This window comes from Sus scrofa, chromosome X, assembly GCF_000003025.6.
Source record: "Sus scrofa isolate TJ Tabasco breed Duroc chromosome X, Sscrofa11.1, whole genome shotgun sequence".
Taxonomy (NCBI): Eukaryota; Metazoa; Chordata; class Mammalia; order Artiodactyla; family Suidae; genus Sus; species Sus scrofa.
In genome coordinates, this window is record NC_010461.5 from 92,178,646 (window position 1) to 92,206,488 (window position 27,843).

Genomic DNA, 27,843 nt, shown 5'->3' on the forward strand with positions numbered 1-27,843 from the left:
TCTTTGAAAAGTCTCCTCTTTAAGCTGAAACAAGTAAGCATAAGGTATTATGGACTTTTGTCTTCCAGGATCCATGTAGCCATTTAGAGCCTAAAATTAATATTCGCAATTGAAGGCATTAGGTATGACACTCCCCAGACCCGAGTGTGCCATTCTGGCATTTCTATACCCTGGTGAAATCTCATGACAAAAGAATCCTTCCATTTAATGAAACCATTTTCAACATCTATGGACAATCACCATCTGGTTACAACAAACTGTACAATAACCTTAAAAACAGGAACACTTTTCCTTCTATCACATGAGAAAAGGGATTTCAGGAAGGTGAGTGCCAAGAAGCACAAGTTTTTTTTTTTTTTTCTTTGAGCACAAGTTTTTAAAGTCACATTGATCTGGGATTGGAATCTGATTCTGTCACTTCCTGCCTGGGTCACTTTAAGTAAGTTTTTTAACCTCTCTGAGCTCCAGTTTCTTCATCAAGAAAATGGAAACAAACCTTTGTACCTCAAGGAGTTTAGCACTTTTAACACCATGCATGCAAAGCTTTCAGCACCAGAGTCTCTGGCATGTAGCATTCACTCAGTGCCATCGTTTGTTGAAAGTGGTGTTGAGAGTTTTGAGTGCATAGAGCATGGAAGGTGGAAGAGTAAGGTGGTCAAGATAAGAGCGTGACTTTTGGAGCTAGGCTGCCTCGACTTGAACAATATTTCTGCTCTGTGACCTTGTGCAAGTAACTTAAACTTTCCATGCCCAAAGAGTCTCATCTGCAAAATGAGGATAATAATAACTATGGCATAGAATTAGGAGTGCTAAATAAGTAAATACATGTAAAATGTGCTAGAAGTTCCACAGAGCACACCTTAATAAATGTTAGCTACTATTATGTGCCAGGTGCTATGCTAGAGGTTTTACATGCTTTATCTCATTTAATCCTCAGATGCCCTATGAGGAGGTAGATATTATTAATCCCATTTCACAGAAAAGGAAATTGAGGCTCAGATGAATTCTAGTTCATAATGGGTCTAAGGCTACACTGCTAGCACATAACTCAAACCTAGGTCTATCTGACTCTAAAGCCCTCTAAGCCTCTTAATCACTGCCCCATAGCAAGGCTTGCTTTTTGCAGGAGCAGTTCAGATGTGCTATACCAGGGGCCAATGGGAAAGGAGAGCAACTGGTCTGGAAGGGAAGGCAAATTTGACATGAGGTTCATTGAATTTGCAAGGCTAGAGGGGGATTCCTTGCTATTTTCTGTAGAAAGTTACATCCCCTTTAGAAGTAAGTGGTCTGCTCTGAGTTCACGCTCTGTACACTTCAGATTTGTGGTGCTTAATTAGACAACTCGGGCAGTATTTTAAAATAGCAATAGCGCAAACTTTTACTTCAGAGGGCAAAAAGCCAATACGGAGTAGTTGTAAAGTGAAGAGCCAACCTCCTGACTGAGAAAAAAGCCAATTATGCCAAATGAATACGATATTAAGAATCAAACAGGGAACAAGGTTAAGAATGCAAAAGAGCAGAGGCGGGTAGAATTGGGAAAATCTCATAAGTCAGTCACATCCACGGCTGCAGAGTAGGACTCAAGAGGCAAGGGGCACAAACAGGAAGGAAAGATTCTAGAGTCTTAGCCACTTGGCAGTTCTTAGGGTTTCCCTTTCCACATGGTCTTTACTTATAATTTCTGTTTTTCTGCTTTCTTTTAGAGTACTTGCAATCTGAACTTCTACTTTTTGAGATTCATTTCTTTAGCTCTGTAACTTTCTCATAAACAAATTATAATAGCACCAAGAGTGGAATAACAATCATAACTAAAACTAATACAGCATGTATCATGAGGCAGACCCTAAGTACTTCACATATATTAACTCATTTAATCTTTACAACAATCTTGTGAGAAAGCCTATGTTTATTCCCATTCCATAGATGATAAAACTGAGACATAGAGAAATTAAGGAATTTATGAAAATCAAACAGCTGATAAATTGCAGAGCCAGGATTCAAACCTGAGTATTTTGGCATCAGCATCTGCATGTTATGCATCACTTTATACTGCTTCATTGGGCCATTATTTGCTACTAACATGTTGGTTTGACCTAGTTTTTCTGTTTTTTTTTTTTTCCCAATGTAATCACTGTCTGAGAGCTAGGTAGGAAAAATTATAAAGTCACCAAATTCACATATGGGAACCAGCCACAGAGCTGAGTAAAGTTCTGGGGCTTCCCCCAGAGAAAGATGTGTTGTGGTTAAAGATGGGAGTGAGCCAGTTAGACCAGCCTTGGACTAGCCTTAAAGTGAATTGTGGTCCTTGCCCTGGAATTGTCAGGATAGACTCTTTGAATAGATTCTTCAGTGAGAGAATTCAACGTGGTGTTTAAAAGGACCACCCATAGAGGCATCCAAATTGGGGTTCAAATGCAAGCTTTGAAATTTGCTAACCATGTGAGTTTGTGTAAATTACTTGAGTTTTCTGTGCATCCATAACACTGGTAAAATAAAGAGAAAACTAATACCACACTCACAGGATTGTTGGAAGGAGAAATGAAATGATCGAAGTTTGGAAAAAAAAAAAAAAGAGAGTAAGCACTCAGTTCATTTGGTTGTTATTCCCTCTGGGGAGATATTGGGAGCCTCAGTAGTTCATTTTTGAGCCCGACTCACCAGCTGCTTTTGCTTTTTCCGGCCATCTTTCTGAAGGTCTCTGAGGTCTTCATTCATTAGTCTCCATGGATTTTCTTTCCCCTACATTTGGCTTTCAATTTAGAGGAAGAGGACATTTATTCAAACCAGTCAACCTTTTGACAGCCTCGACCATATTCTTTGCTAAAATGTGTCAGCAAATCCAATCGTTTTGTTCAGGGGCAGAAGTGAAAGGAAATATGAACAAGAGATTGATGTTGAAAAGGCACCAAGATGGCAGTACCTATTTTCTTAATGAAACCTTTTCCAAAGTATGGTCTGTGGAACATTAGTTTCATGAAATGCTCCTGGGGGAATTAAAAAAAAAAAGGGTTACCTTGTCAAAAAGTTTCGGAAATAGAGCATAGTATAACTCCTCCTTAGAAAGCCATAGTCCACACTAATCTATTAAAAGCTCTAGATACTTTTGAAGTAATGAAATCTTTTAACTTGGTCTTATCCAACACTTACAAATTAATTTGACCTCAGAACCTCTCAGAGTGGAAGATTACCTCGATGCAATGGTCATCTCCAAGGATACTAGTAGGCAGGCTATCCTAGAGGTCACAGAGCAGAAGGGCTCACAGACTGAATTAAGACACTTGATAAGTTAATAATTTATTAAGTTAAGATGTTCTGTGAAAAGCAAAGGAAAATAGATGGATGTCTTAATACACAAGACATGGCACTGATGGTACAGCTAAATCAGTTCACTAAAATTTGCTTATTAGACTAGTTATTTTCAGGTACCACTCGCAAATAGTTGACACTCACTGAGTTCTAGGCACTATACTATGGTTTGTATACATACTTAACACAGCCTTAGTTTTGCATATTTTGCAGTGAGGAAATTAATAAAATGTTCAGGTCACAATATAGTCATTTGGTTTTGTCCTAAGTCAACAATTAGAGCACTTGAATTTTCTTATTTATAATCATCCCTATAGTTTTCAATAAAAAGGAAATAAATAAACAGACTTTGGGTGTCAAGCTACTGGTGGATTGAACACATACATTTAATTTCGTTCCATTTCTTGGGCCCAGTGAGAGCTTCCGGTGTAACTTAGACAAGGGCAAGGGTGAGGGTGCTGTAGCAAAACCAGGGGAACTGAGTGAATTATGCATACTGAAGTCAGAAACCACCTGCCTTCTTTCCCTACTCAATTCTTAGAATGTTAGCAGTCAGAGCTTTAGCCTGCAGACAGGAGATTAGAATCATATTCACTGGGAAATATTACCCGTTTAGGAAGAAAGACCCAAAGATACTGACATTGGAGAGTTTATCAAACCTCCTGAAATGCCTCTAAATTATAATAAAAGAATTATTTTTTTAGAGGCATAAAGCTCACAGAGAAATAGAAGGAAGACAATCATATTTTGGAAAATAAGTGGATTAAGGTTAACTGAATTAGCAGATCTTAGAAATATGAATTCCAGATTGGCAATGCAGAAATCTGAGAGTCAATTCGGTTTACTCTGCAGAGTCATCACAAGGATGACAGTTGGAGGCACCACATACCTCTGGAACTGGGCATAAAGTAGAAACTATTTAAAGAAGGATTGATAGAAAGCTGTTTAAGAGACGAATCCGTAGACCCATTCCCTCAACTCCACATTCCTAGGTCAGTGCCCCTCGTCTCCCTCAGCAGAAAACTAGAGATATTTTTCTCTAGAGATGGTAAAACATTTGGTCTCTGGACTGTGGGATACCATGAACAGCTGACAGCTTGAATATCCTAAGTAACATGGGATTATGTGAAATGAATCCTGAATGCTGAAACCCCAGGCTTTTCCTCCCTCTATGTCTGTTCAGAAAAATTATCCAAAAGTTGGAAATAAGGGTAAAAGCACACAGCATGTTCTTTTGATGTTGTGTGGAACATAGTTTAACAAGCCCACCTAATGATGGTTTAATTATCTAGGGACATAGTATACCTATATTTGACTTTGCTATTTATATTAAGGGCTCAGACCCTGTGAAGTTATATGTTAACTTGCAGATTTTACCCAGAAGAGGTATAAATAATTTTTGTCCAGAAGAAAAGATAGCTTCAAAATTATGGTTTTTATTGCCTTGTTGGATGTTAACCAGTTGCATATCTAACCTAGCAATCCTATTCTGAAATTCCTTCTTTAAATGCTGTAAGTAATGCCTGGTTCCTCAAAATGTTCTTTGAATCTGCTTGACCCTAGGTTTGTATGAGAGTCATGTTTTTAATTTTTTCAACATTTTATTTTGGCAGTTTGTCAAATGTTGGCAGGCAGACCTTCACCTCTAGGCAGGAAAATAAAAGAAGATTCCCTGGGAAATTTGACTAGCCAAAGAGGAAAAATTTAAAGATACTGACATCTAGTTTCCTAGCAAATGACCCAGGCAGACCACCCTGTGTTTAGGATGACCAAATATTTTATAATACAAAATAGAATATTTTTCAGAGTAAGAAGAGGCTTTATTTTTTTAATATTTTTTTATTGAAGTATGGTTGATTTACAATGTTTTAGTTTCTGGTATATAGCAAAGTGATTCAGTTTTATATATATATATATATATATATATATATATATCATACCTTTTTTTTTTTTTTTTTTTGTCTTTTTGGCATTTCTAGGGCCGCTTCTGCGGCATATGGAGGTTCCCAGGCTAGGGGTCTAATCAGAGCTGTAGCCTCTGGCCTACACCACAGCTCACAGCAACGCTGGATCCTTAACCCACTGAACAAGGCCAGGGATCGAACCCGCAACCTCATGGTTCCTAGTCAGATTCATTAACCACTGAGCCACTACGGGAACTCCCATACTTTCTTTTTGATATTCATTTCCATCATGGCTTATTATATGATATTGAATATAGTTTTCTGTGCTATACAGCATGACCTTATTATTTATCCATTCTCTATATAATACTTTGCATATGCTAATACCAGACTCCCAATCCATCCCTCCCTTAGCCCCTCCCATCTGCCTCCCCCTTGGCAACTACAAGTCTGTTCTCTATGTCTGTGAGTCTGTTTCTGTTTTGCAGATAGGTTCATTTGTGCCCCATTTTAGATTCCACATATAATTTATATAGAGTATTTGTCTTTATCTTTCTGTCTTACTCCACTTAATATGCTAATCCTAAGTGGTCCATCCATGTTGCCTCAAATGGCATTATTTCATTCTTTTTTATGGCTGAGTAGTATTCCATTTTATATATGTAACACATCTTCTTAAGCCATTCATCTGTAGATGGAAGGTTGTTTCCATGTCTTGGCTATTGTGAATAGTGCCGTTATGAACATAAGGGTGTATGTATCTTTTTAAGTTATAGTTCTATCTGTATATATGCCCAGGAGTGGGATTGCCGAATCATATGGTAGTTCTATATTTAGTTTCCTGAGGAATCTCCATACTATTTTCCGTAGTGGTTGTACCTACTACATTCCTACGAACAGTGTAGGAGGATTCCATTTTCTCTGTACTCTCTCCAGCATTTATTGTTTGCAGACTTTTTGATGATGGCCATTCTGGCTGGTATAAGGTGGTACCTCATTGTAGTTTTGATTTGCATTTCTCTAATAATTAGCAATGTTGAGAATCTTTTCATATGCCTATTCACTATCTGTATATCTTCTTTGGATAAATGTCTGTTTCAGTCTTCTGCTCATTTTTTGGATTGGATTTTTTTTTTTATTGTGTTTCATTGTATGAGCTGTTCTTATATTTTGGTAATTAAGCTCTTGTAAGTTGCATCATTTGCAAATATTTTATCCTAGTCTGTAGGTTGTCTTTTCATTTTGTTGATGATTTCCTTTGCTATGCAAAAGCTTGTAACTTTGATTAGGTCTAATTTGTTTATTTTTGCTTTTATTTATTTGCCTTGGGAGACTGACCTAAGAAAACATTGATACAAGTTTTGTCAGAGAATGTTTTGCCTATGTTCTCTTCTATGAGTTTTATGCTGTCATGTCATATTTAAGTCTTTAAGCCATTTTGATCTTGTTTTTGTATGTGATATGAGGGAGTGTTCTAACTTTATTGATTTTTACATGTGGCTGTCCAGCTTTTCTGATACCATTTGCTGAAGAGCCTGCCTTTTATTCATTGTATATTCTTGTCAAGGAGGCTTTATTAATGGTTATGCTGAGGCAACAGGCATAATAACCTGGGAGTATCCTAGTAATACCATAATATATGACCATACTGCCTATAGTGAAGCTCCCAATAAACAATTCCATTCTCAGAATTTTCCTTTTTTTCCATTTTTTTAAAGTTTTATTGATGTATAGTTGATTTACAATGTAATGATATTATCTGCTGTAAAACAAAGGGATTCAGTTATATATGTACACACATTCATTCTTTTTCAGATTCTTTTCCCACATAGATTATCACAGAATATTTGGTAGAATCCTCTGTATTATACAGCAGGTCCCCATTGGCCAATCAGTCCATATACCTCAGTGTGAATATGCCAGTCCCAAACCCCTAGCCATCCTTCCCCACACACCTGTCGCCTTTGGTAACCATAAGTTTTTCAAAGTCTGAGTCTGTTTCTTTTATGAAAATATGTTCACTTGTATCCTTTAGTCTTCCAATAAATGAGCAGAGAACCAACATTACAAAAATTTAATGAAAGACTTTAACTTGAAAGATTGAGATCGCAACAAAGAAATAGTTAAAGACAACATGGAAGGAACATAGACTATACAGGGGGAATAAAATCTCCTCAGAAAATACTACTGTAAGTATTATCAGAGAGTTACAGTTTGTATTGAATTAATTAAATGAAAGCAGGATGATGATATAAAAATGATTCAGAGCAAACATACACATACACACACACACAGACAACTTTGAAAATTAATGATTAGAAACATAATAGCAAAAATGAAAAAAAAATGAGTGAAAGGGGATGGAAGATAAAGTATGGAAATCCCACAGAGAGTAAAAAGACAGAAGGTAGAAAATAAGAAAGAAAAGTTAAGACAATTAATGGCCCAATCAAGAAGGCCCAACATCTAAATAACAGAAAATGCAGAAAGAGGTGTGACAAGTAGAGAATATGTGCAATAAGGAATCATCAATGAAATAATATAAGAAAAAAAATCTATACTGAAGTCTATGAATTTCTATATGTAAAGGGCCCAATTAGTGCTCAGCACCGACAATGAAAATGAGCCACAGCAAGGCATATTATTATGAAATTTCAGACTACTAGGGACAAAGAGAAGATTCTACAAGTTTGGGGGATGCGGTAAAGTCAGTAACAAAATATCAAGAATGATTTTGGACTTTCTAACAGTAAAATAGGAAACCAGAAGATAATGGAGCCGTGCTTTCAAAAACCTGAGGAAAAAAATATTTTTAACTTAGAAAAACCATGCAATTATTAATTCCGGGTTCTAGAAATAAAAATAGTAAATTATTACTATATTGTTATAATAATGTAAACACTGATCTAAACTGAATATAATTATATTGGGAATTTGGAAATCTGGGGAATGCTGATGTTGGTAGGAAAGAGTACCAAATCTTCATCTTCCAAACAGGCATATCAATAGATACACCTAAAATGGAAAATTCATGAACCGACAATACAAGCATGGAAATTTAGAGGTATTGAGATATGCAGCAAAAGAATCAATGAAAATATTTGAAGTAGTTTCCTAATGGGAAGGAAAAATGGAGTAAGGGAAGAGGAATAGGGACTGTTGTTTGCCCTAACAAACTTTGTAGAAATACTTGACTTATTATAATAAGCGCATGTGTTACTTTTATAAAAAAATGAAAAGAAATAAATAATCATTTTGTTTGGGTCATGGCTCAGGAAACCATACTAGAGTTTGGAAAATTAAGTACTTGGTTCAGGTTGAAATTCATACTTTGATAAAAGATTCTGGCTCATGGACTTCATTCAAAAGAACAGTGTATAAAGGATTTTCATATAACCTATTTTGGCTTCTGAAATGCTTAAGTAGATTTTTACCATGTATGAACAAAATGGAAATTGTTTTGAGGCAGTGTTTCCTTAGGTAATGAGTACTTAAGAATAAGGAGTTTTAATTCAAGTATCTATTCTTTCACTGAGATTTTAATTCTAGTGTTTGTTGTTACATTGAACAAGTCTTTCACCTTTTTTGGACATCGATTGTCAAATGGATACAGTAAGAGAATTTATGTCTACTATCATGCAGTGGGTTAATGATTCTGTCTTCTAGAACCCTGATCTCTATGTCAGAGGGATTTAGAACTCTTAGAGAAAAAGACTGATGAAGGGGAAACAAAGAATACCCATGGGAGAGCTCCCATTGTGACTTGGTGGGTTAAGAACCTGACTAGTATCCATGAGGATGTGGGTTTTATCCCTGGACTCGCTCAGTGAGTTAAGGATCCAGTGTTGCCGCCAGTTGCAGCATAGGTCATGGATACGGTTCAGATTTTGTGTTGCTGGTTGCTGAGGTTGTGGCATAGACCTGCAGCTGCAGCTCCATTTCAACACTTAGCCCAGGAACTTCCATATGCTGCAGGTGTGGCCATAAAAAGTTAAAAAAAAAAAAAGAATATCAGCAGATAGCCCATTTTGAGTTGGAATGGAACCTTCATCCTACAGAGGAGACTTAAACTCACCCTCAGGGATGTAGTATTCCCAGCAGATCAGAAGCTTCTTGCATAGGTAAGGATATAACTGTTAACAAGACACAAAGATCCTAGAGCAAGCCTACTGCCCTTTTAGATTACATAGGCTCTACTCAGTGGTAGGCCCCTCCAGACCACAACTGTCTCCAAATTGAGTAAATAACATGTTTCCTTTGCTTTACATCTAATTAATAAGTTGTTTTGTGAGTATGTGCCTTCTCTGTGCCTTTCTCCTACTGGATTTTTGTCCTGGAATGCAATTTCTTTTCTTGTCATGCCAACCCTGCTCTGACAACTCTTTCATCATCCTGCCTTGTGAAGGCCATAGAACTTGGCCATCATTTCTAATCTTAATACTCTATAAGACTAGGACATACCTTAAGATGGTGAACAAATCCTCAAATGAAACAATTCTACATTTGGTTTTGTTTTGTTTTCTATATATTTGAAACTCCTAGGTTCATAGTGATATCTCTGGATTCAAAAGGTGGCTGCTGTGGGGGTTGGGGGCAGGATTTTGAGGCCTAGTTCATAGAGCTCCAGACACCCTTCACTTTTAATGAGATCATCTCTCTCTCTCTCTGTCTCTGTCTCTCTCTCTGTATATATATACATATGTATATGGCTTTTGGGTAAAATTTTGGAAGAAGTGTTTGTCTTCAAAAAAAAATTATTTTTAAATTTGAAAAGTGCCTAGGTGATATATGTGAAAAATATTACTTGGATTCAAATTCCAGGTTTTTTCACTTGCTGGTTGTGGTTGTATGACTATGGGTGAGTTCCTTAGTCCTCTCTGAGTCTTGGTTTTATCAACTGTAACATACTATGGGTCATGAAAAAGCAGAACCCAAAGGCAAGAGAATATTATTTTTGCATTCTCTCTAAGCCTTCTCATTCCAAAACCTCAGGTAGTTATAACCATTCTAAAAACCTTCTGTCCTCCGCGCATACTAAATTAGGGGTCAATGGGCCAGTGCCAGGTTCTTTAAACTATGAAAAGCTGAAGTACAATTCCATGGCCTTGGATGGTTCTGTGTGGCCCAAAAGAATCTTTGTCTGGGTCAGGCTGTAATCATCATTTAATGAGAAGGTGCCCCCTTCCTTCTTTCCTGTAGGGCATGACTCACAAGCACCTGGCATCCAGGCCTCATGATTCCTCACACTGCTTAATTCCTGACAGCTCATTGTGCCTCTGACACAAAGGAGGCATATTGTCCCAGGCATCATCAATTTAACATGTTTCAGTTGCCCACTCTGATCACAGAGCCACTCCAGAACCTTAATTCTTAACTGTTGAAAATTAGTCTGACACTTTGTACACTCTTAGATGGAGACAAATGGACCCTGAATAATTTAAAGGACATTTTCTCAAAGCATCCAACAGAGTTGAAGACTCCTGACTTTTCATTTCTCCTGCAATCTAAGCCAAACAAGCTAAATGACCAATATTGATGCTCCAATTCCTCTAAAAAACAATGTCTCAGTGTACTTGCAAGGTGATCAGAATGTATTTGCTTATCAAATCCGAAAATCCATTTTGGGGAGCTTGTGTCTTTGGACTGGCCTCCAGCTGGGTTCCTGCACTGAAGAATGAGAATTGGTTCAGCTTCTCCTAAAGTGTTTTAACTGTGCTGTCGTTAAAAGGAAGCAGGGACAAGCACAGCAAGTGAACTAAATGAAGGCCAAGGATGATCTAGTAGTTATAGTAACATATGCCTGAGTTTTAATATTAATGCGATTTTAGTAACAGTTGTCAATAGATTTCTTAAGAAACTCTAGATCATGAATCATAATAAACATATTTTCAGTGGATAGATCCTTCCTAAATATGGCTCATCCCTTAGAAGAGCCAGAAAAATACTCCTGAGAGAGGATTTTATTTTGTATAAGTAGGAGTATTAGCCTCTTTTTAACCCAGCATCTTGTGAAATCAGGATAAACCTGTTGGAAATTTAAAAGACAAGGGATAATTGAGAGAGGCTGAAGGAAAAAAAAAATAAGGAAGAATTATGTTTATCATACCGGCCTTTACTATTGTTGATTGCCATGGCCCATTCCTGGGTCCTCTCCTCTTTTCACTCTATACCCCTTTCCAGTTTTTCTCATCCTCATCCAGTCTCATGGCTTTAAATACCATCTCTATGCTTACATCCCTCAAATATCTCTCTCCAACTTGATCTGATCTCCAAAGTCCACTGTGTAACTAACTGCCTACTGGACATCCCAGCTTGGATATCCCCAATTCATCTCCAAACTAACATCCAGATGAAACTCACTGTCTTCTCCTACCACTACTCCTACCTAGTAGGTAGCAAATTCAAGTTTAGGTACTAGAGATAGAGCAGTAAATAGGTTTCTGACTTCCAGAGTTTACATTTATTGGTAGAGGGTAATAATAAAAACCAAATAAGTTAATAATAAATATTGGGTATACTTATATAGAATACTGAATATATGTATATACTGAATATATATATATATATACACACACACACACACATATATATATATATATATATACATATACTGAAGCATAGTAGACTAAGCAGATTTTTTGTGTGTGTTTTGTCTTTTTAGGGCCTCATCCACTGCATATGGAAGTTCTCAGGCTAGGGGTAGAATCAGAGCTGCAGCTGCCAGCCTATGCCATAGCCACAGCAATGCAGGTCCAAGCCATGTCTGTGCCTATACCACAGCTCACGGCAATGATGGATCCTTAACCCACTGAGCAAGGCCAGGGATCGAACCCACAACCTCATTGTTACTAGTTGGATTCCTTTCCACTGTGCCACAATGGGAACTCCTAGACTAAGCAGGTTAAAGAAGCTTTGTCTGAGAAGACAGTAATTAAGGAAAGCCTGAACAGAAAATAAGTAATATGTCGTGCAAATATCTGGGGGGAACATTTCACATAGTGGCAACAGAAGCGCAAATGCCCTGAGGTGGGAATCTGCTTGATGTGTTTAAGGAAAAGCATAATGGCTGGAGAGTAGTAAGTGGAAAAAAAAGTTTTAGGAAATGAGGTCAGAGAAATAGCCAGGAGCCAGGTCATTTATCTGCTTGTAGGCCATGATAAGGAGAATTTGATTTTTGTTCCAAGTGTGGGAAAAAAAAGCCATTATAAGGTTTTTCAGAGAGAAGTAGTATAATTTGATTTAGATATTAGAAAGCTCTCTGGTTGTTGTGATTAGAGTAGACCACAGGGGACACAAGTAGAGGCGGAGCAACTTGTCAGGATGCTATTGTGAAGTCCAAGGGAGAGAAGATGATAGGTGGACTCGAGTGATAGTGATGGCCATACTATGATGTGTTTAGATGCACTATGTGTTTTGTAGGTAAAACCAATGGATTTATATATCTAAAGGAATGACACCACCACCAGCTAGTCTGCAATCCAGAAACCTACGAGTCATTCTTCACTCTTGTTTTACATCACCCCTACCTATAATCCATTGCTAGAGTCTATTTCTTCTCCTTGGGTAAAGACTGGAGAATAACTGTCAGAAGAGCATTTCTGGCGGAAAGAGAGGCATGTGAGATGAAATAAAATAGGTATTTTAATACAGATTATTTCTCAAGGAAATGAATTGACGAAATAGCATCCGAGATTAAATATCACTACATGGAATAACCTTGTCTGGCTCCTCCCTCAACCTAAATTATGTTAACCCTGATTCATGCTCCCACAGTTCCTTATTATTTTCCTTCATGGTCCTTATCATGAGATGTGGGTACGTATTTATTCATTTGATTATTTATTTAATGTTTATCTCCCTAGGCTGAAAGCTGAGGACAGTGCTGGTACCAAATCTTTTTTTTTTTTTTAACTGGGATCTGGATCTTTCCCAGACTTAAAATCTTAAATACGAACTTCCCTATGTGATATAGGCCAGGTACTTTTTCTACAACTGCAGAAAGATATGCCAGGAAAATTCCAGTGCAGATATACCCTTAATTTGTTTTTTGGGTTTTTTTTATTTTTATTTTTTAATTTTTAAATTATTTTCCCAATACAGTTTTTTTTTCTACTGTACAGCATGGTACCAAATCTTACTTCTCTTTGTATCTCTAGTGCCTAGCCCAGTATTTGATTTGTACAATGTACTCAATATTTGATGAAAGCATAACTGAGTGAATGAATATGAACATAAAAAGTTATTATAAAGAGAATGCTGACCATCTTATACAAGTGATTTAGGGCACTGACAAAGAATGAGATTAGACATGAGAAAAAGACATCTTGACCAAGATATTTTTAAATCCTGGAATGAACCTAAGAGTAATAGCATCTCATTTTCTATATTCAGCAAACAAGAGACTTCCAAGTACTGGATATAAAAGAGATTTGTTTCCACATGGACTGAATGGTCTCTAAATCCCCTTTGAGAATTATAGGATTTTGAGAAGTAGAATTGACAAGCACTATGGTGCATTCATTGACTTATTGATTTGACAAAAGTACATTGACTACCTACTCTGTACGAAGTACTGGGCTGGGCATTGTGCACTCAACATCAATTCGCATTCCCTTCTCTCAAGGGGTCGGTATACTAGTAAAGACATTCCATTCGACGGATAGGTGTGGTATAAGCAAATATGATTTCCTGATTTCAGGTCTAGGCTCCAAGTGTGACATCTTAAGGGATATCAACAAATTGGACCATATGGTTATCAAGGTCCTCTGAAAAAGAGATACCAAGATGGAATTTAATGTTCACAGATTTTATTAGTGGAGACACCTGTAAAAGAAAATGGAGAGCCAGTAAAGGCTCAGAGAGCTGTCAGACCACAATTTAAGTGGTCGGCCCATGAGTGAAGGAGAGAGGGAAGGAAAGTCCAGTGATGTGTCCTAGACTTTGGAGCAGTCTAAAGAAGGTTTGATGAGGCCCAAGGGGGAGTCCACCATCAGAAAAGCCCTTGTCTTCCAGGCCTGGGGCTTCCTTCATTTCTCTGCTGTATTCAGTTGGGAGTCACCTGCAGGGAGTGTGATTTAGGAGAAAATGCTGTGATGGATTTCAGAGTGCAGCAGCTGGAGCCCTTGGTCAGATATGCTCATTATAGTTAAGGGGTATGTAAGACTCATTCTCATGGCCACTGCAGCCCATTATGGAATTGTGATGACTTGTACAAACCAAAGATACTTACCTTAGAGAATGTACTGTGAACAGTTTACATGGGAGAACGTTAGAAGTCCACTTTTATAGAAAACAACCAAAAGAAATAATACAAGCTAAGAAATTATTTACCATATCGCTAGTGAGAAAAGTGTTCAAGCTTAGCTCTCCTGGTTTATATGTTTACCAGCTCCATGCAGATATATGTATACAGTTTCATTGTACTGGGGTTTATTTTCATTAACACTCTATAAGGAAGGTGCTGACTGCTTTGGTGAGGATACTGCCATAGCCATGACCGATTTATAGCATTTTCCCCCCTCAGCTATGTTCATATTCATCCTTCTAAACAGCATTTGTCAATTAGACAGCTATTAGTCAATCCATTGAAACTGCTGCAAAGGAAACTGGGATGCTGTTTTCTTTATTTTCTTCCTTTTACTCTGTATCAATCATGGTATCCTAGATGACTCTGCAGTAAGAAATAACCTGAAAAATGACAGTGGCTTGAATTGACAGAAGTTTATTTTTCATTCCCCTTATGGATTGGTTGGGGCTCTTGTCATCTTTATTCTGGTACCCAGACTAATGGAATAGTCACCATCTGTAGTACTATTGCTCATTGCTATAGAGGGAAAATTGCAGGTAACCAAGCATGCATTGTCAAAGCTATGGCCCAGAAGTGACATGTGTTTCATTACATTGACCTAAACAAGTCAAATGGCAGGCCCTGGGAGTTCCTGTTGTGATGCAGCAGAAAGGAATCCAACTAATATCCATGAGGATGTGGGTTCGATCCCTGGCCTTGCTCAGTGGGTTAAGGATCTGGTATTGTGGTGAGCTGTGGTGTAGGTCACAGACACAGATTGGATCTCCCATGGCTGTGGCCAGCAGATGTAGCTCTAATTTGACCCCTAGCCTGGGAACCTCCATATGCTGCAAGTGTGGCCCTAAAAAGAAAAGAAAACAAAACAAAACAAATGGCCATGCCCTAACTTCAAAGGGGTGGGAAGCATTATCCTTCCACGGGTAAGATGATTCTCATGTTAGTGAATATTTCTGGTCTGGACAGTTTTGTCTGTAGCCCTGGTACCTAGAAAGGAAGCTGGCACATAGTTGGTGCTCCATATGATTTGCTGAATGAATAAATGGAACTTCAACCTGAATGTGCAAAAGCCTTCAAGTCTCTAGCATCCCCTCATTTCATCTCGTGAAGTAGGGATTATCCAGCCTGATAAGTGCAAAGGGAGAGAGGTATAAAACTTACAGACTGGTTTGGTAGGTAATGATAAGTCCTAGGCAGGAAACACTTTTCATGAGTTCTACACAAAGAGAAGCAATACACTGTGGCTGAGGGATTATAGTTTCTGGACTTGTCTCAAAAAATGTTTTCCAAGTCAGTGAATGTTTATTAAAAGCCAACTTCATGGCAAACAAAAATTGGGGATTACAGTGGAGAGACAAGGGGATCTATCTATAAATATTATAAGATGCAGATGCTGCCCTTGGATGTTCATAGTCCTATTGGGAAGGCAAGGCATATATAATAATAATAATAAAACTTGAATAAGCACTGTTTAATGGAAAGAACATTGACTTGGAGCAAGATCAGTCTGGATTTGAATCCTGGATCTATCACTTTGTTTTACATGATTTTGGAAACATATTTGAACCTTCCTGAATCTTATTTTACTCACCTGTGAAATGGGGCTAATAACAGTGTATGTTGCAGTGTCATTGTGCGTATTAAATAAGATAATGTACGTTGTTACAAGCCTAGCACATAGTGAGCAGGCAAAAAAGGATGGCTATTATTTGCTGAACACTTACTCTGTGATTATACAATTCTAAGTTCTCTGTGTGTATGTGTTCAGTGTGGATTCCAAGGCAATATGTGCGTGTGTGTTTATGTGGGATGGGGTGGGGGGAGCACACACATTCCTTTAATCTTTACCAGAATTCTATGAGGTAGGTCAGTTAGATAATATTATTATCCCTATTTTATAAATGAGAAAGCTTGAGGGGCCGAGAGAATAGGTAGCTTACCCACGGTACATAGCTGGTAAGTGAGAGCTGACTTGTGAAATCAAACAGCCTGATCCTAGTGGCTGTAGGCTTAATCACAATGCTGTGCAGGAAGTAAGCATGAACATGCAGACAACACAAAGACCATAAGACCATATATGGCCTATGTGTATATGTCAAGGAGCAGTAGGCTAGAGAGCGGGAAGTAGGTCAAAGTAATATTGTGGAGTTGTAGAGGTAGACAAACTTTGACTTTTGAAATTATTGTCTTGGGAGACAATCAAGACTAAAAAACTGGTAGCTATTATTAATTGTAATGAGTAACTACAGAATGACTTGAGACTATTCCTAAACAAGGGCTGTATTTCTTGGTAGAGATGTGAAGGTTTGTCACTCTTCAAAGAAGGAAGCTGTTGAATCAGGGTGAAATAATGAGGGACAGCTTCATGAAAGAGGCAGAATCTGATGATTTAAAATTTACACATAGAGGAGTTCCCGTTGTGGCATAGTGGTAATGAACCCAACTAGTATCCATGAGGATGTGGGTTTGATCCCTGGCCGTACTTAGTGGGTTAAGGATCCAATGTTGTCATGAGCTGTGGGGTAGGTCACAGATGCAGCTTGGATGCTGGGTTGCTGTGGCTGCTGGCAGCTGAAGCTCTGATCAGACCCTTGGCCTGGGAACTTCCATATGCTGCAGGTGTGGCCATAAAAAGCAATAAAATAAAATAAAATAAAATTTTCACATAGAAAAATGAGCCGAGGCATGGCATGCAGAGAGGTGATGCCCAATAAGACTGTCCCAACCGAAGAAGATCATCTTAAGGAATCATGATACAAGCTGATAACACAGTAATAAGATAAGGACAGCTGCATTAACACTTTTCCTGAATATCACCCATTTCCCTTTGTACAGATCAGTCCTGTGTAGTAGAAGGAGCACTAATGGAGCCTGTGGACCTATACACCACTGCTGTCACATGGTAGCTGGATAACATTGGGCACAGAGCTGACATTTTCTTGTTTTTTTGCCTGTGTTTTTGTTTGTTTGTTGCTTTTTAGGGCCACACCCATGGCATATGGAGGTTCCCAAGCTAAGAGTCTAATCAGAGCTGTAGCTGCCAGCCTACACCACAGCCATAGCAACGTAGGATCCGAGCTGTGTCTGTGACCTACACCACAGCTCATGGCAACACCGGGTCCTTAACCCACTGAGCAAGGCTAGGGATCAAACCTGCAACCTCATGGTCACTAGTTGGATTCATTTCTGCTGTGCCATGATGGGAACTCTGGTGAGCTGACATTTGCTAATTCTCAATTTTTTTGTTTATAATGTGAGTATAAGAATTTGATATTTAGCATAGAGTTGTTGTTTTAGGAAATAAATGATATAGTAGCTATGGAAATAGTTTAGAGATTCTGTAAATGTCTCTTTTTTTTTCCTACATCTCGTTATATCCTCTTGTGAAGTGGATAGTGCAAGTTTCATAACTGAGCTTTTTGTTTGTTTGTTTCAGAGAAAGAGACTGAGATTAAGAGAAACCGAGGTTTAGAGACATCAAGTGCTTTGCCCCCTAAAGTACATGGTCATTCAATGGTATAGGGTTGTTCTGGCTTCTAGTCTAAACTGCATCCCTTTGTCATTACATGTACAGTAAGACAGCTAGGGGACAGCACAGTTTTATGGGAGCAGGATCCAAGATAGAGACATTTTGTGTAAGAAAAAGAGAGGCAGGACCAAGTCCACCAGGTCCTTGCGTGGAGAAGGGGATTAGAAAAGAGCCCCGTGTAGCCCAAAGGCAGCATGAAGGCCCCGGGGGTGGGATAAGTTACCCAAATAGTTAGCAGGATGCAGAAAATGTGGAGCCCAGCACAGACCAGCATTTCCTACCTGTCAGTTTGACCAGGACCAGTTTGACCCGGATGAGTATTTCACGAATATAGATCTGTGTGTACACATCCACATGTGTGAGCACGTGCACACATGCACACAGTGATGGGGTGGTGAGAGGAAAGGGAAAGGGTGCTGCTTGAGATTGTTTGCGACAGAAACATGGGCATCTAAAAATGGGATCCATAGATCAGTATGAAACATCACAAGGCAAAAGCCAGAATAAACACCATTCGCCCCTGTGTACTTGACCTAATTAGATACCATCTAGTCCCATCAACTATCTCCCCATCTCTTTCCCTCCCTAAGAGCTGAATTGCCTCCTCCCCCTACTTCTCCTACACTCACTAGTTGCAGCATGGTGATTTCTGGAGAAATTGAATTCATTAGGATTTTATGGATAATTATAGTTGCAATATGCTTGAAGTCATTTTATTAAAGCAGTTATGAGGCAATTAATCTTGTCAATAACCTCTGGAGTGAATGTGCATTTTCTATATTCTCCATGTCTTTTGCCTTGGTTCAAGCCTCTGAAAATATCCAAATAGGTTTGACACTTCTGATGCTCTCACCACCACCCCCTTGTCCCCCCTCCAGAGATGGGAGCCAGCCGGGAGCCCAGACCGGAATTATTTTCTTGGCCAAGAAAGGAGATAGAAGATAGAAGACCTTTATTTGTCCTTTTTTTTTTCCCTGTTCTTTGCTACTTAAAATGAACTAACTGTGGTTAGGTATCTCCCTGTAACCCCCTCTCCCCAAATTAGGAGAACTGACAGTGCTGCTAGAGATGACTAGCAAAGCAAGGGCCTCTGAATCCTGTTCCCCACGCTGAGTACCCTTGTGCTTCAATTCCCAAGAGCACCTGATAAGCTAAAAGCTGAATATACATCTGAGCACGGCACCCGACCTACCAGAAAGCTGGAGCTGCAGGTGGGGAACATGTCGGATTCAGATCTCAGTAGGAAGTGGGACCGGTGCTTGGAGGATGAGGTCGTGAAGATAGGTACTGGTTTGGGATTAAGACTTGTTTTCTCACTTCCTTCTTTAAAAGACGAATGTGGCCACTGGCCTTGGGTTCTGGAATGGGATTGGGAATGGCCTACTCCAACTGTCAGCATGATTTCCAGGCTCTGTATCTACTACATAGAAAACACGTCAAAGAGCAGGAGCAGTGACTCCTGCCCTCCCCCCCTCCCAATGTCCTGGTAGGAGGGAAAGAGAAATCCCTTTTATTCATCAGGAATACTGAAGTACCCTGGAGTAAGCTGACATTCCTCTGTAACAATGTTGTCAGTAATGCTTTCAATTCCATCACACTGTTTATGTACTTGGAACCAAGTCTGTTTCTTGTTTTGTATTTTCTCTCTGGAAATTGCAAGGAGGTGGTCTTAAAAGAAATAAACAAAAATAGGCAGCCCCCCCCAAAGAAAAGCCGACTATGCAGTACCATGAAATTGGAGTTTTTAGCATTACAATTGTCAAAAGAGGATTCGCTGCCCTGAGGTTTTCTTTAAATAGGCATTTAATGGAGGATCTAGTTTACAAAATCAATTAAATAACAACAACAACAACAAAAACTCCAGGAACTGAAAATTTTAGAAAATGCTGGCTTGCTAAACTCAAAACCTTATTGCACCTCAGGATTTTTTTTTTAATGTGACCATGAACTGGCCTAAATAAAGAAAAATACATAAATATATGTTATGTTATATATATGTTTGCCTCCGTGTGTGTGTATGTTTTTTTAGTAAGGGCCATACTAGAAAATTGAAACGTTCTTTTTATGAAACCAAGTGTTCCTTGACCAACTTTCAGTCTTCAAATTACACCTCACTTCCCAAGAACATATCTACTGGGTAAAGAGGGCACCTTTGCCCTTCCTACTGTGCTTTGAAAGCTTCCATCCTCAGAATTGCTAATGGCAAAACAGGCAGCCTGTAGAGAATCAAAGGACAAGCCTCTCTGGATCTCCAGCCACTCTTTGATTTTTTTCTTCTTATGACTCGTTCTCTGTAACTCAAAGGTAATACTGGGAACGGTCATTATTTTCCGTGTAGGCAAGATGGCTGAGCTGTGGCTGGCTGAGTCAGGGAGGGCCTCTATTAAGTGCCCCATCTATAGACATATACCCAATCCTGAAAGCCTGCATCCCGTATTATAGACACATCTTCCCCTATTCTTTGCTTTTGAGTTATTCTTGCCCTTTAGCTGCCAACTCTATGTAGAACACAGTATCTATAATCCGTTCAGTTTTTTAAATGAATCATATACTTCCAGTGAGATTTTTGGAATGCTATGATGTTTCTGCTGACATTACTTGAAGATTATCTGTTGATAACTTTGATAATCAATAAGTGGATAATAGTTTCCATGCATTCACCTGAACAGCAGGGTGTCAGGTGGAATTATGTCAATCTTGGGACAGAAAAAAGGGAGTTGAGATGGTTCTTGGTTAAGATTAATTTTAGCTAAAAATATAATAGCTATTGTATTATATATGTATATATACTACATATGTATATATACAATATAATATTTCATGTTCACTAAACTGTTGCTAAAGTTACACTGTTTACAAAATAGTCTCCCAGTTCGGGGACATGGACATAGTACCCACAGTGAAGTTGGTGGTTGTCCAGAATATTAGACAGCAAACAAAATTGAGACTTGGCCCAATTCCCTAACTCTACCAGTTTGAGCAGTTTGGAGGGTTTTCATATTCTAAAGTAGGTTTGCAGACATGTTACTTGATTGGCTAGTGTCTCGAACTGATTGGCAGGTATAAAATAGCAAGTGCTGATACTCAGGAAAACTTATGGAGACTGTTTCTTAGAAATCAAACTTTTCTAGAAGTGATTATTCTTTTCTGGGGGGTCTTTGAGCACTTTGAAAATCAGATGAAAGCTATTTTTATTCTCTCCAGAGAAATACTTGTATGCTCATATTTTGTAGATAATTATGGGATATACACTGATCTTACAAATTCTGGTCTAGGTAAATCTTACACTAATCACTGAGTTGGTAAGCCTAAGCAGCCTTGGGACTGACAACACAGGCAGAACTTTGGTCAATGAAGGTAGTGCGTCTTAGGTCTGCTCGCAAATAATAACTATTTGTCCCTCAGAACTTCTCTGTATCTGCTACTCTGTATCTGCTACACTGTTTGACATCTCACACCACTTTTCTTTTTTTTTTCTTTTTTTTTTTTTTTTTTTTTTGTCTTTTTAGGGCTGCACCTGCGGCATATGGAGGTTCCCAGGCTAGGGGTTGAATTGGAGCTGTTGTTGCCGGCCTACCCCACAGCCACAGCAATGCAGGATTCGAGCCACGTCTGCGACCTATACCACAACTCATGGCAACGCTGGATCCTTAACCCACTGAGTGAGGCCAGGGATCAAACCTGCAACCTCATGGTTCCTAGTTGGATTTGATTCTGCTGCGCCATGACAGGAACTCCTCACACAACTTTTAACCCCAGTACTTGGATTCAGCCTTAGTCTTTGGGGAAGACAGCCTGTTCTTTGTAACATCTCTGGTGTTTTTTACATGGCTGACATCCTAGGAAGTTCATTTCATTAGCAATTAGCAAGCTCAATACCTAATCTGACTACTGAATAATAGATGGCCTCTTTTACTGCTCTGTATACATTGTAATATACCCATCAGTGTACCAGCCCAAGGACAGGAAAGACCAATCTCTGAGCAGGCCTTGGTTTGTCTACTGTAATTAGATATTGCTATAAATATGCTTTTTTATAATTTAACTTTCCAAGGGTTGCCCCCTAAAGTTAAGAGTTTTAGAATCATAGTATGTCCATGAGTTTCAGTATGTTTTTATGCTTCACTTTAGAAGGTTTTATGGAAAGAACATAAGAGCTACTTGCTTTGTGAATATGACTTTTTATTACTTCTAAGTGCATCAAAAATAGTTTTTGGTCTCAAAGAGACTTTGAATTAAACCTCTCCAGGCAAGACTTGATGTGTACTTTCATCTAACTTCTCATAGTCCCTGACTCTGAGACCTTCTGCTCTCCATTTGATATTGTCTTCTCCATCTCCCTTTCTCCCTGGCTTCCAGGACAATGTGCTTTTTGGTATTTTGCACAAACTTCCTTTCTTCATGCCCTCTTTAAATGAAGAAATTCTGCTGCTTCGCTTCTCTTCACTTGTTGCGCTCAAGTGATTCCAGTAAGCCTTCATCCACAAAGGGCAAAACTGGAGTTCTCTGGTGGCCTAGCAGTTAAGGATTCAGTGTTGTCATTGCCATGGCACAGGTTTGATCCCTGGCTCGGGAATTTCCTCATGCCATAGGCATGGCCAAAACCAAACCAAACCAAAAACAAAACAAAATAAACCCAAAGAGCCAAACCAAGTGCATCACTAGTTCTCACTGCAGGATCCTGCTTGCCAATGCAAATCAGGGGGCTGCAGGAACAATCCACACATGGGCTATGCGAATGGCACATACCAGGGCCGTCTTCCCTTCTCCTGTTGCTCTTCTGTTTACTCTAAGCCTCACAGCCAAATTCAGTACCTTAAGCTTCTGGGATGTTATGACCAATCATTTTTAGCTGTAGCTAATGGGAGGGATCCCAGAAAAGAAGTGCGCTTAAGCGGTCTATTTCTATTTCTGCCCTCATCATCTATAATGCCAACTTCATTCAACACTCTGAGTACAGCTCATTAAGTTTGCATTTCTTTTTCTCCATTGGAATTACCGTGCAAAGTGTATAGCATGTTTTTATATTGAAGTACATCAAGATTGTACACAAATGTCCCACTTCCAAAATCAGATAAGTGACAATAATCAGTTGTATTTTATGTGGTGGAACTACTGAATATATAGCTGGAATATAGTCCTCTATGCTGAAATGAACTCCGAACATCACTTTGCGTGTCCTTTACCACACTACAGAGAGGTAGAAGGATCAACCGTGGTTTCCCTCCAGAGAAGCCAGGGTCAACTGTAAGGTACATAAGACCCTTTATCTCTTGTCCTTGGGCCTTCTTCTCTAGCCAGATTTATCTTTTATCACTTCTGCATGAACCCTAGAACTCTGGCCACACAAAAGACCTGAACTTCACCAACCCCATTATTCCCTGGGTGGTCTTAGTGTCTTAGTTCATGCTATTGTCCCCTTCCCCCACCCCACTTTACCTGGCTAATTCCTACGGATCTTTTGAGACTCAACCCAAACAGTGGTTCCATTCTAGAATTCCTGGGTGCATCTTAGGAGTTATGGCAGAATCAATATGTCCCCTTTAGCTTTACTACCCTCTGCCCTTCCCTTCCTCCTCCAAAGTCATAGAGATACTGTGACCTCCTCCCAGAACCCCCCTTTCACCAACTCTCAGTATGATTTCAGGGTATCCTGCCGCTGTCTCTTGTTTTCCTTCTGTTCTGTTTTTCTCTCTTGAGAATCCCTTTTCATTGCCATCTCTCTCTTGGCCTTTTTTCTCCCTAAGTTGTTTTTCTTAGGTCTAAAAGATAAGAGTTAAGAGAACTGGGAAGACCAATTATGTCCCCTTTCCATGGCTGACTGCCTTTTTCTGTGTTCCAGTGAGCTCTATCTCACCTACTGTAAGATTCTAGAAGAGAAGGTAATGCTCTCCATGCTATCTATCCCCACTTTCTATCTTTTCTCAGCCCTAAGTGGAATTAATGCTTCCCTCCTGTGTGTACTTCCAGCATGGTATGGAGGTCATATTGCAATTCCTGGGTTTTAGGTCTGTCTCCCCACAAGATAGTGGATACCAACTTTTTTCTTCATTGTTTTAAAGTTTTATTGAAGTCGAGTTGATTTATAAGGTTTTGATCATTTCTCCTGTACACCAAAGGGATCAGTTATATATGTACACACATCCTTTCTCTTTCAGATTCTTTTCCCATATAGACTATCACAGACTACAGACTAATGGGTAGAGTTCACTGTGCTATGCAATGATTAGCCTGTGAATACCAACTTTAAAAATTGTGACACATATGTTCATTTACCCTAGATTCCTCATGGGCCTACTCAACCTGGATGATATAGAAAAGATAGGCTGTGGGTTCTGGGCTACTCCTATCAGGGAAGCTCTAGGTGTAACTGGCTCTCCTCACAATGGAGACCTGGATGAGAACAGCTATATTAACTTAGGATTTCTTTAGGATTAGGCCTGGGCCTAAGTCTTTATCCAGAGTACCTGAAATTGAGTAGGTATCTAGAAACAGGTTGGTTGGTTGGTGGTTGGCTGGTTGAGTAGGTGGGATAACATAGTGTAGTAGTTTAGAATGAGAATGTCTGCATCCTAGATTTGCCATTTACTTTTGACTTGACCTTAGGCAAGTTATCTTATCTCTCTGGGTGTGAGTTGTCCTAAACATTAAGCACAGATAATATATCCACCTCAGAGCACTTGTTTTAGATTGAGATTTCAGATGTATTGAGTGCCTATTATATGCTAAACATTGTCATCACTTCTTTATACGGATTAACTGATTTAAACCTCCCTGTGAGGATCAAATGAAATAAATCACATAAACTGTGTAGCATATAGTAAATGCTCATAAATGTTAGTTATTATGAAAAGAGAAACTGTGGGTATAGCTATGAATTTCTACTGCCAAAACACAGGCCTTAGATTCCTAGTCTTGGGTTTTCTTTCTGCAGCGTCTCCCTATATTCTTTAGATCCCAGGAGCTTTAGCCGTTGTTGAGACAGAAGGATGTATGGTCTGGATCTTAATAATTTCTCCTCTGCTTAATGGTTGGTTTAGTGTTCCTGACCCCAGACTTGGCCTGACTTGGATGAGTCCAGCCATTGTGGCCCCAGTGACTAAGTGCAGAACTCTCTTCTGGGAGATTGAGGTTCTTTGTGGACACATTTCTGTGCTAGATCCCAGAAGCAAGGTGACCTTTCACTTTTGCTCAGGTGCATGGAACCAGTGAGAGAGGAAGCTCTTTGACCTTTATTTGAGCTGACTTGCTAGGTTAACCAATGCTCTGTAAAATTGACTGATGCCCATGGCACTCTATTCTGACTGAGTCATGTAAATGGGCTCAGCTATCTTGGAGCCAGTTAGTTCCCAAGACCCTTTGTGTCCTTTTCCTCTTGGCAGGCTGCTCTTGGCAAAGGCCATTCAACACTGGCCTTTAAATTTCATTCTGAATTTGGTGAGTTGGTTCTCTCAGTCCTTTGCGTGACGCTAACTGGTAAGTCGAGATGCACTTATGTGCCCTGAGTGACTTACAGTTGTACTGAACTCTTGATCCTTCCAGGTCGTCTGGTAGATGATGAAGTAGCCAGAGTCCGTGGTCAGGTTTTGCCTCTAGCCATGAGTAAACTTGTCATTCCACTTTGACGTGCCGTATAAACATTGTCATTTTTCACCTATGCTGTGTCCTGGAAAAATCAAGAAGTACTATGCTTAGAGCATTCATTATCCAATGTCTTTTAACCATGGAGCCACCATATGTGAATCAGGTTAAAAGTGAATCTGCTTTCTTTTTTTCTTTTTTTTTTTTTGTCTTTTTGCTATTTCTTGGGCCGCTCCTGCGGCATATGGAGATTCCCAGGCTAGGGGTCCAATCGGAGCTGTAGCCACCGGCCTACACCAGAGCCACAGCAACGCGGGATCCGAGCCGGGTCTGCGACCTACACCACAGCTCACGGCAACACCGGATCGTTAACCCACTGAGCAAGGGCAGGGACCGAACCCGCAACCTCATGGTTCCTAGTCGGATTTGTTAACCACTGCGCCATGACGGGAACTCCTGAATCTGCTTTCTTAAAACCATTGAACTGCATGCTTTAAAATGTTTAAGATGGTAAATACATTTTAGAACATGTGTATTTTTCTACTATTTAAATTGTTTTCAAAAATCAATCTGCTTTAAGTGAAACGGCAGTGAGGCCCTGGAATCTTGGCATCCCTCTCAGCGGACTCTGAGGGCTTCAGGCAACACAGCTGAGAAAGTACTGCTTCAGAGCAGGAATTGGAAGCCTCACTCTCCCTTGGGCTCTGGTGTGTGCAGTAATGCATGGCTTTGTGGAAGCTGCTTCAGCTACTGCAGTAGGGTAGAGGACCTCCTCGGCCTTCCCATGGGACATGTTGACTCTTCCTGATGGTGTGTCCTCCAGTAAACGCCTCAGGCACTCAGTGCCAATATAACTTGTCCCTGCCTTTCCCTTTCCTAGCACATTGAAAAAATCATCCATCATCAACATATATAAATACTTATCGAGTCAGTTTTTCATCACGTACTCTGTATATGGATATGCATCACCCAAGAAAAAATATACAGTCCTTTTGAAGGATATAAAATAAAAAGAAAAGCTCTTCCTGCCTACTTCTAGTCCCACACCTCCCCAGGTAAAACCATCGCTGATAGTTTTGTATTAATTGAGGTATAGTTGATTTACACTATTAATTACTTGCAGGTGTACAACATACTAATTCAAAATTTTTATAGATTATACTCCATTTAAGGTTATTCCCTGTGCTGTACCATATATCTTTGTACCTTATTGATTTTATATGTAGTAGTTTGTATCTCTTAATTCCCTACCCCCCATCTTGCCCCTCTCCCTTCCCTCTCCCCACTGGTAACCACTAGTTTGTTCTCTATATCTGTGAGTCTGTTTCTGTTATGCTATATATTTTTGTTTGTTTTATTTTTTAGATTCCACATACAAGTGATAGTGTACAGTGATACTATTCTCTGACATCTTTCCCTAAACATGATACCCTCCAGTTCTACCTACGTTGTTGCAAAATGGCAAAAAGTCATTCTTTTCTATGGCTGAGTAATGTTCCATTGTATATGTGTACCGTATCTTTTTTATCCATTCCTCTGTCAGTGGGCACTTAGGTTGCTTCCACATCTTAGCTATTGTAATTAATGCAGCTATGAACATTGAGGTGCATATATCTTTTCGAGCTTTTATATTTTCATTTTCTTTGAATATGCAACTGGGACTGGAATTGCTCGATCATATGGTAGTTCTATTTTTTTTTGTCTTTTTTTTTGCCTTTTCTAGGGCCACTCCTTTGGCATATGGAGATTCCCAGGCTAGGGGTCTAATCAGAGCTGTAGCCACCGGCCTACACCTGAGCCACAGCAACTAGGGATACGAGATGCGTCCGCGACCTACACCACAGCTCATGGCAACGCCGGATCCTTAACCCACTGAACAAGGTCAGGGATTGAACCCACAACTTCATGGTTCCTAGCTGGATTCTTTAACCACTGAGCCACGACGGGAACTCCATGGTAGTTCTACTTTTAGTTTTTTTGAGGAAGCTCCATACTTTTTTCCATAGTGCTTGCACCAATTTACATTCCCACCAACAGTGTACAGGGGTTCCCTTTTCTCCACATCCTCGCCAATATTCATTAATTGTGATCTTTTTGATAATAGCCATTCTGATAAGTGTGAAGCGATATGTCGTAATGGTTTTGCTTTGCATTTCTCTGATGATTACTGATGTTGAGCAAATTTTATATTTTTTCCATCTGTATATCCTTTGAGGAAA

The 27,843-nt window shown here is 39.3% G+C and overlaps 2 protein-coding genes across 4 annotated transcripts in view; both read left to right on the forward strand.

The window, feature by feature from the left end:
* RTL4 (retrotransposon Gag like 4) overlaps positions 1 to 27,843 on the forward strand; it is a 412,876-nt gene that overhangs the window by 258,195 nt on the left and 126,838 nt on the right. The window lies entirely within an intron of this gene.
* On the forward strand, positions 19,264 to 21,217 carry LOC100738042 (MICOS complex subunit MIC10-like). The gene is made up of 2 exons (XM_003484152.2): positions 19,264 to 19,327; positions 19,375 to 21,217. The coding sequence occupies exons 1-2, from the start codon at positions 19,264 to 19,266 to the stop codon at positions 19,497 to 19,499; spliced, it is 189 nt and encodes a 62-aa protein (XP_003484200.1). The 3' UTR covers positions 19,500 to 21,217.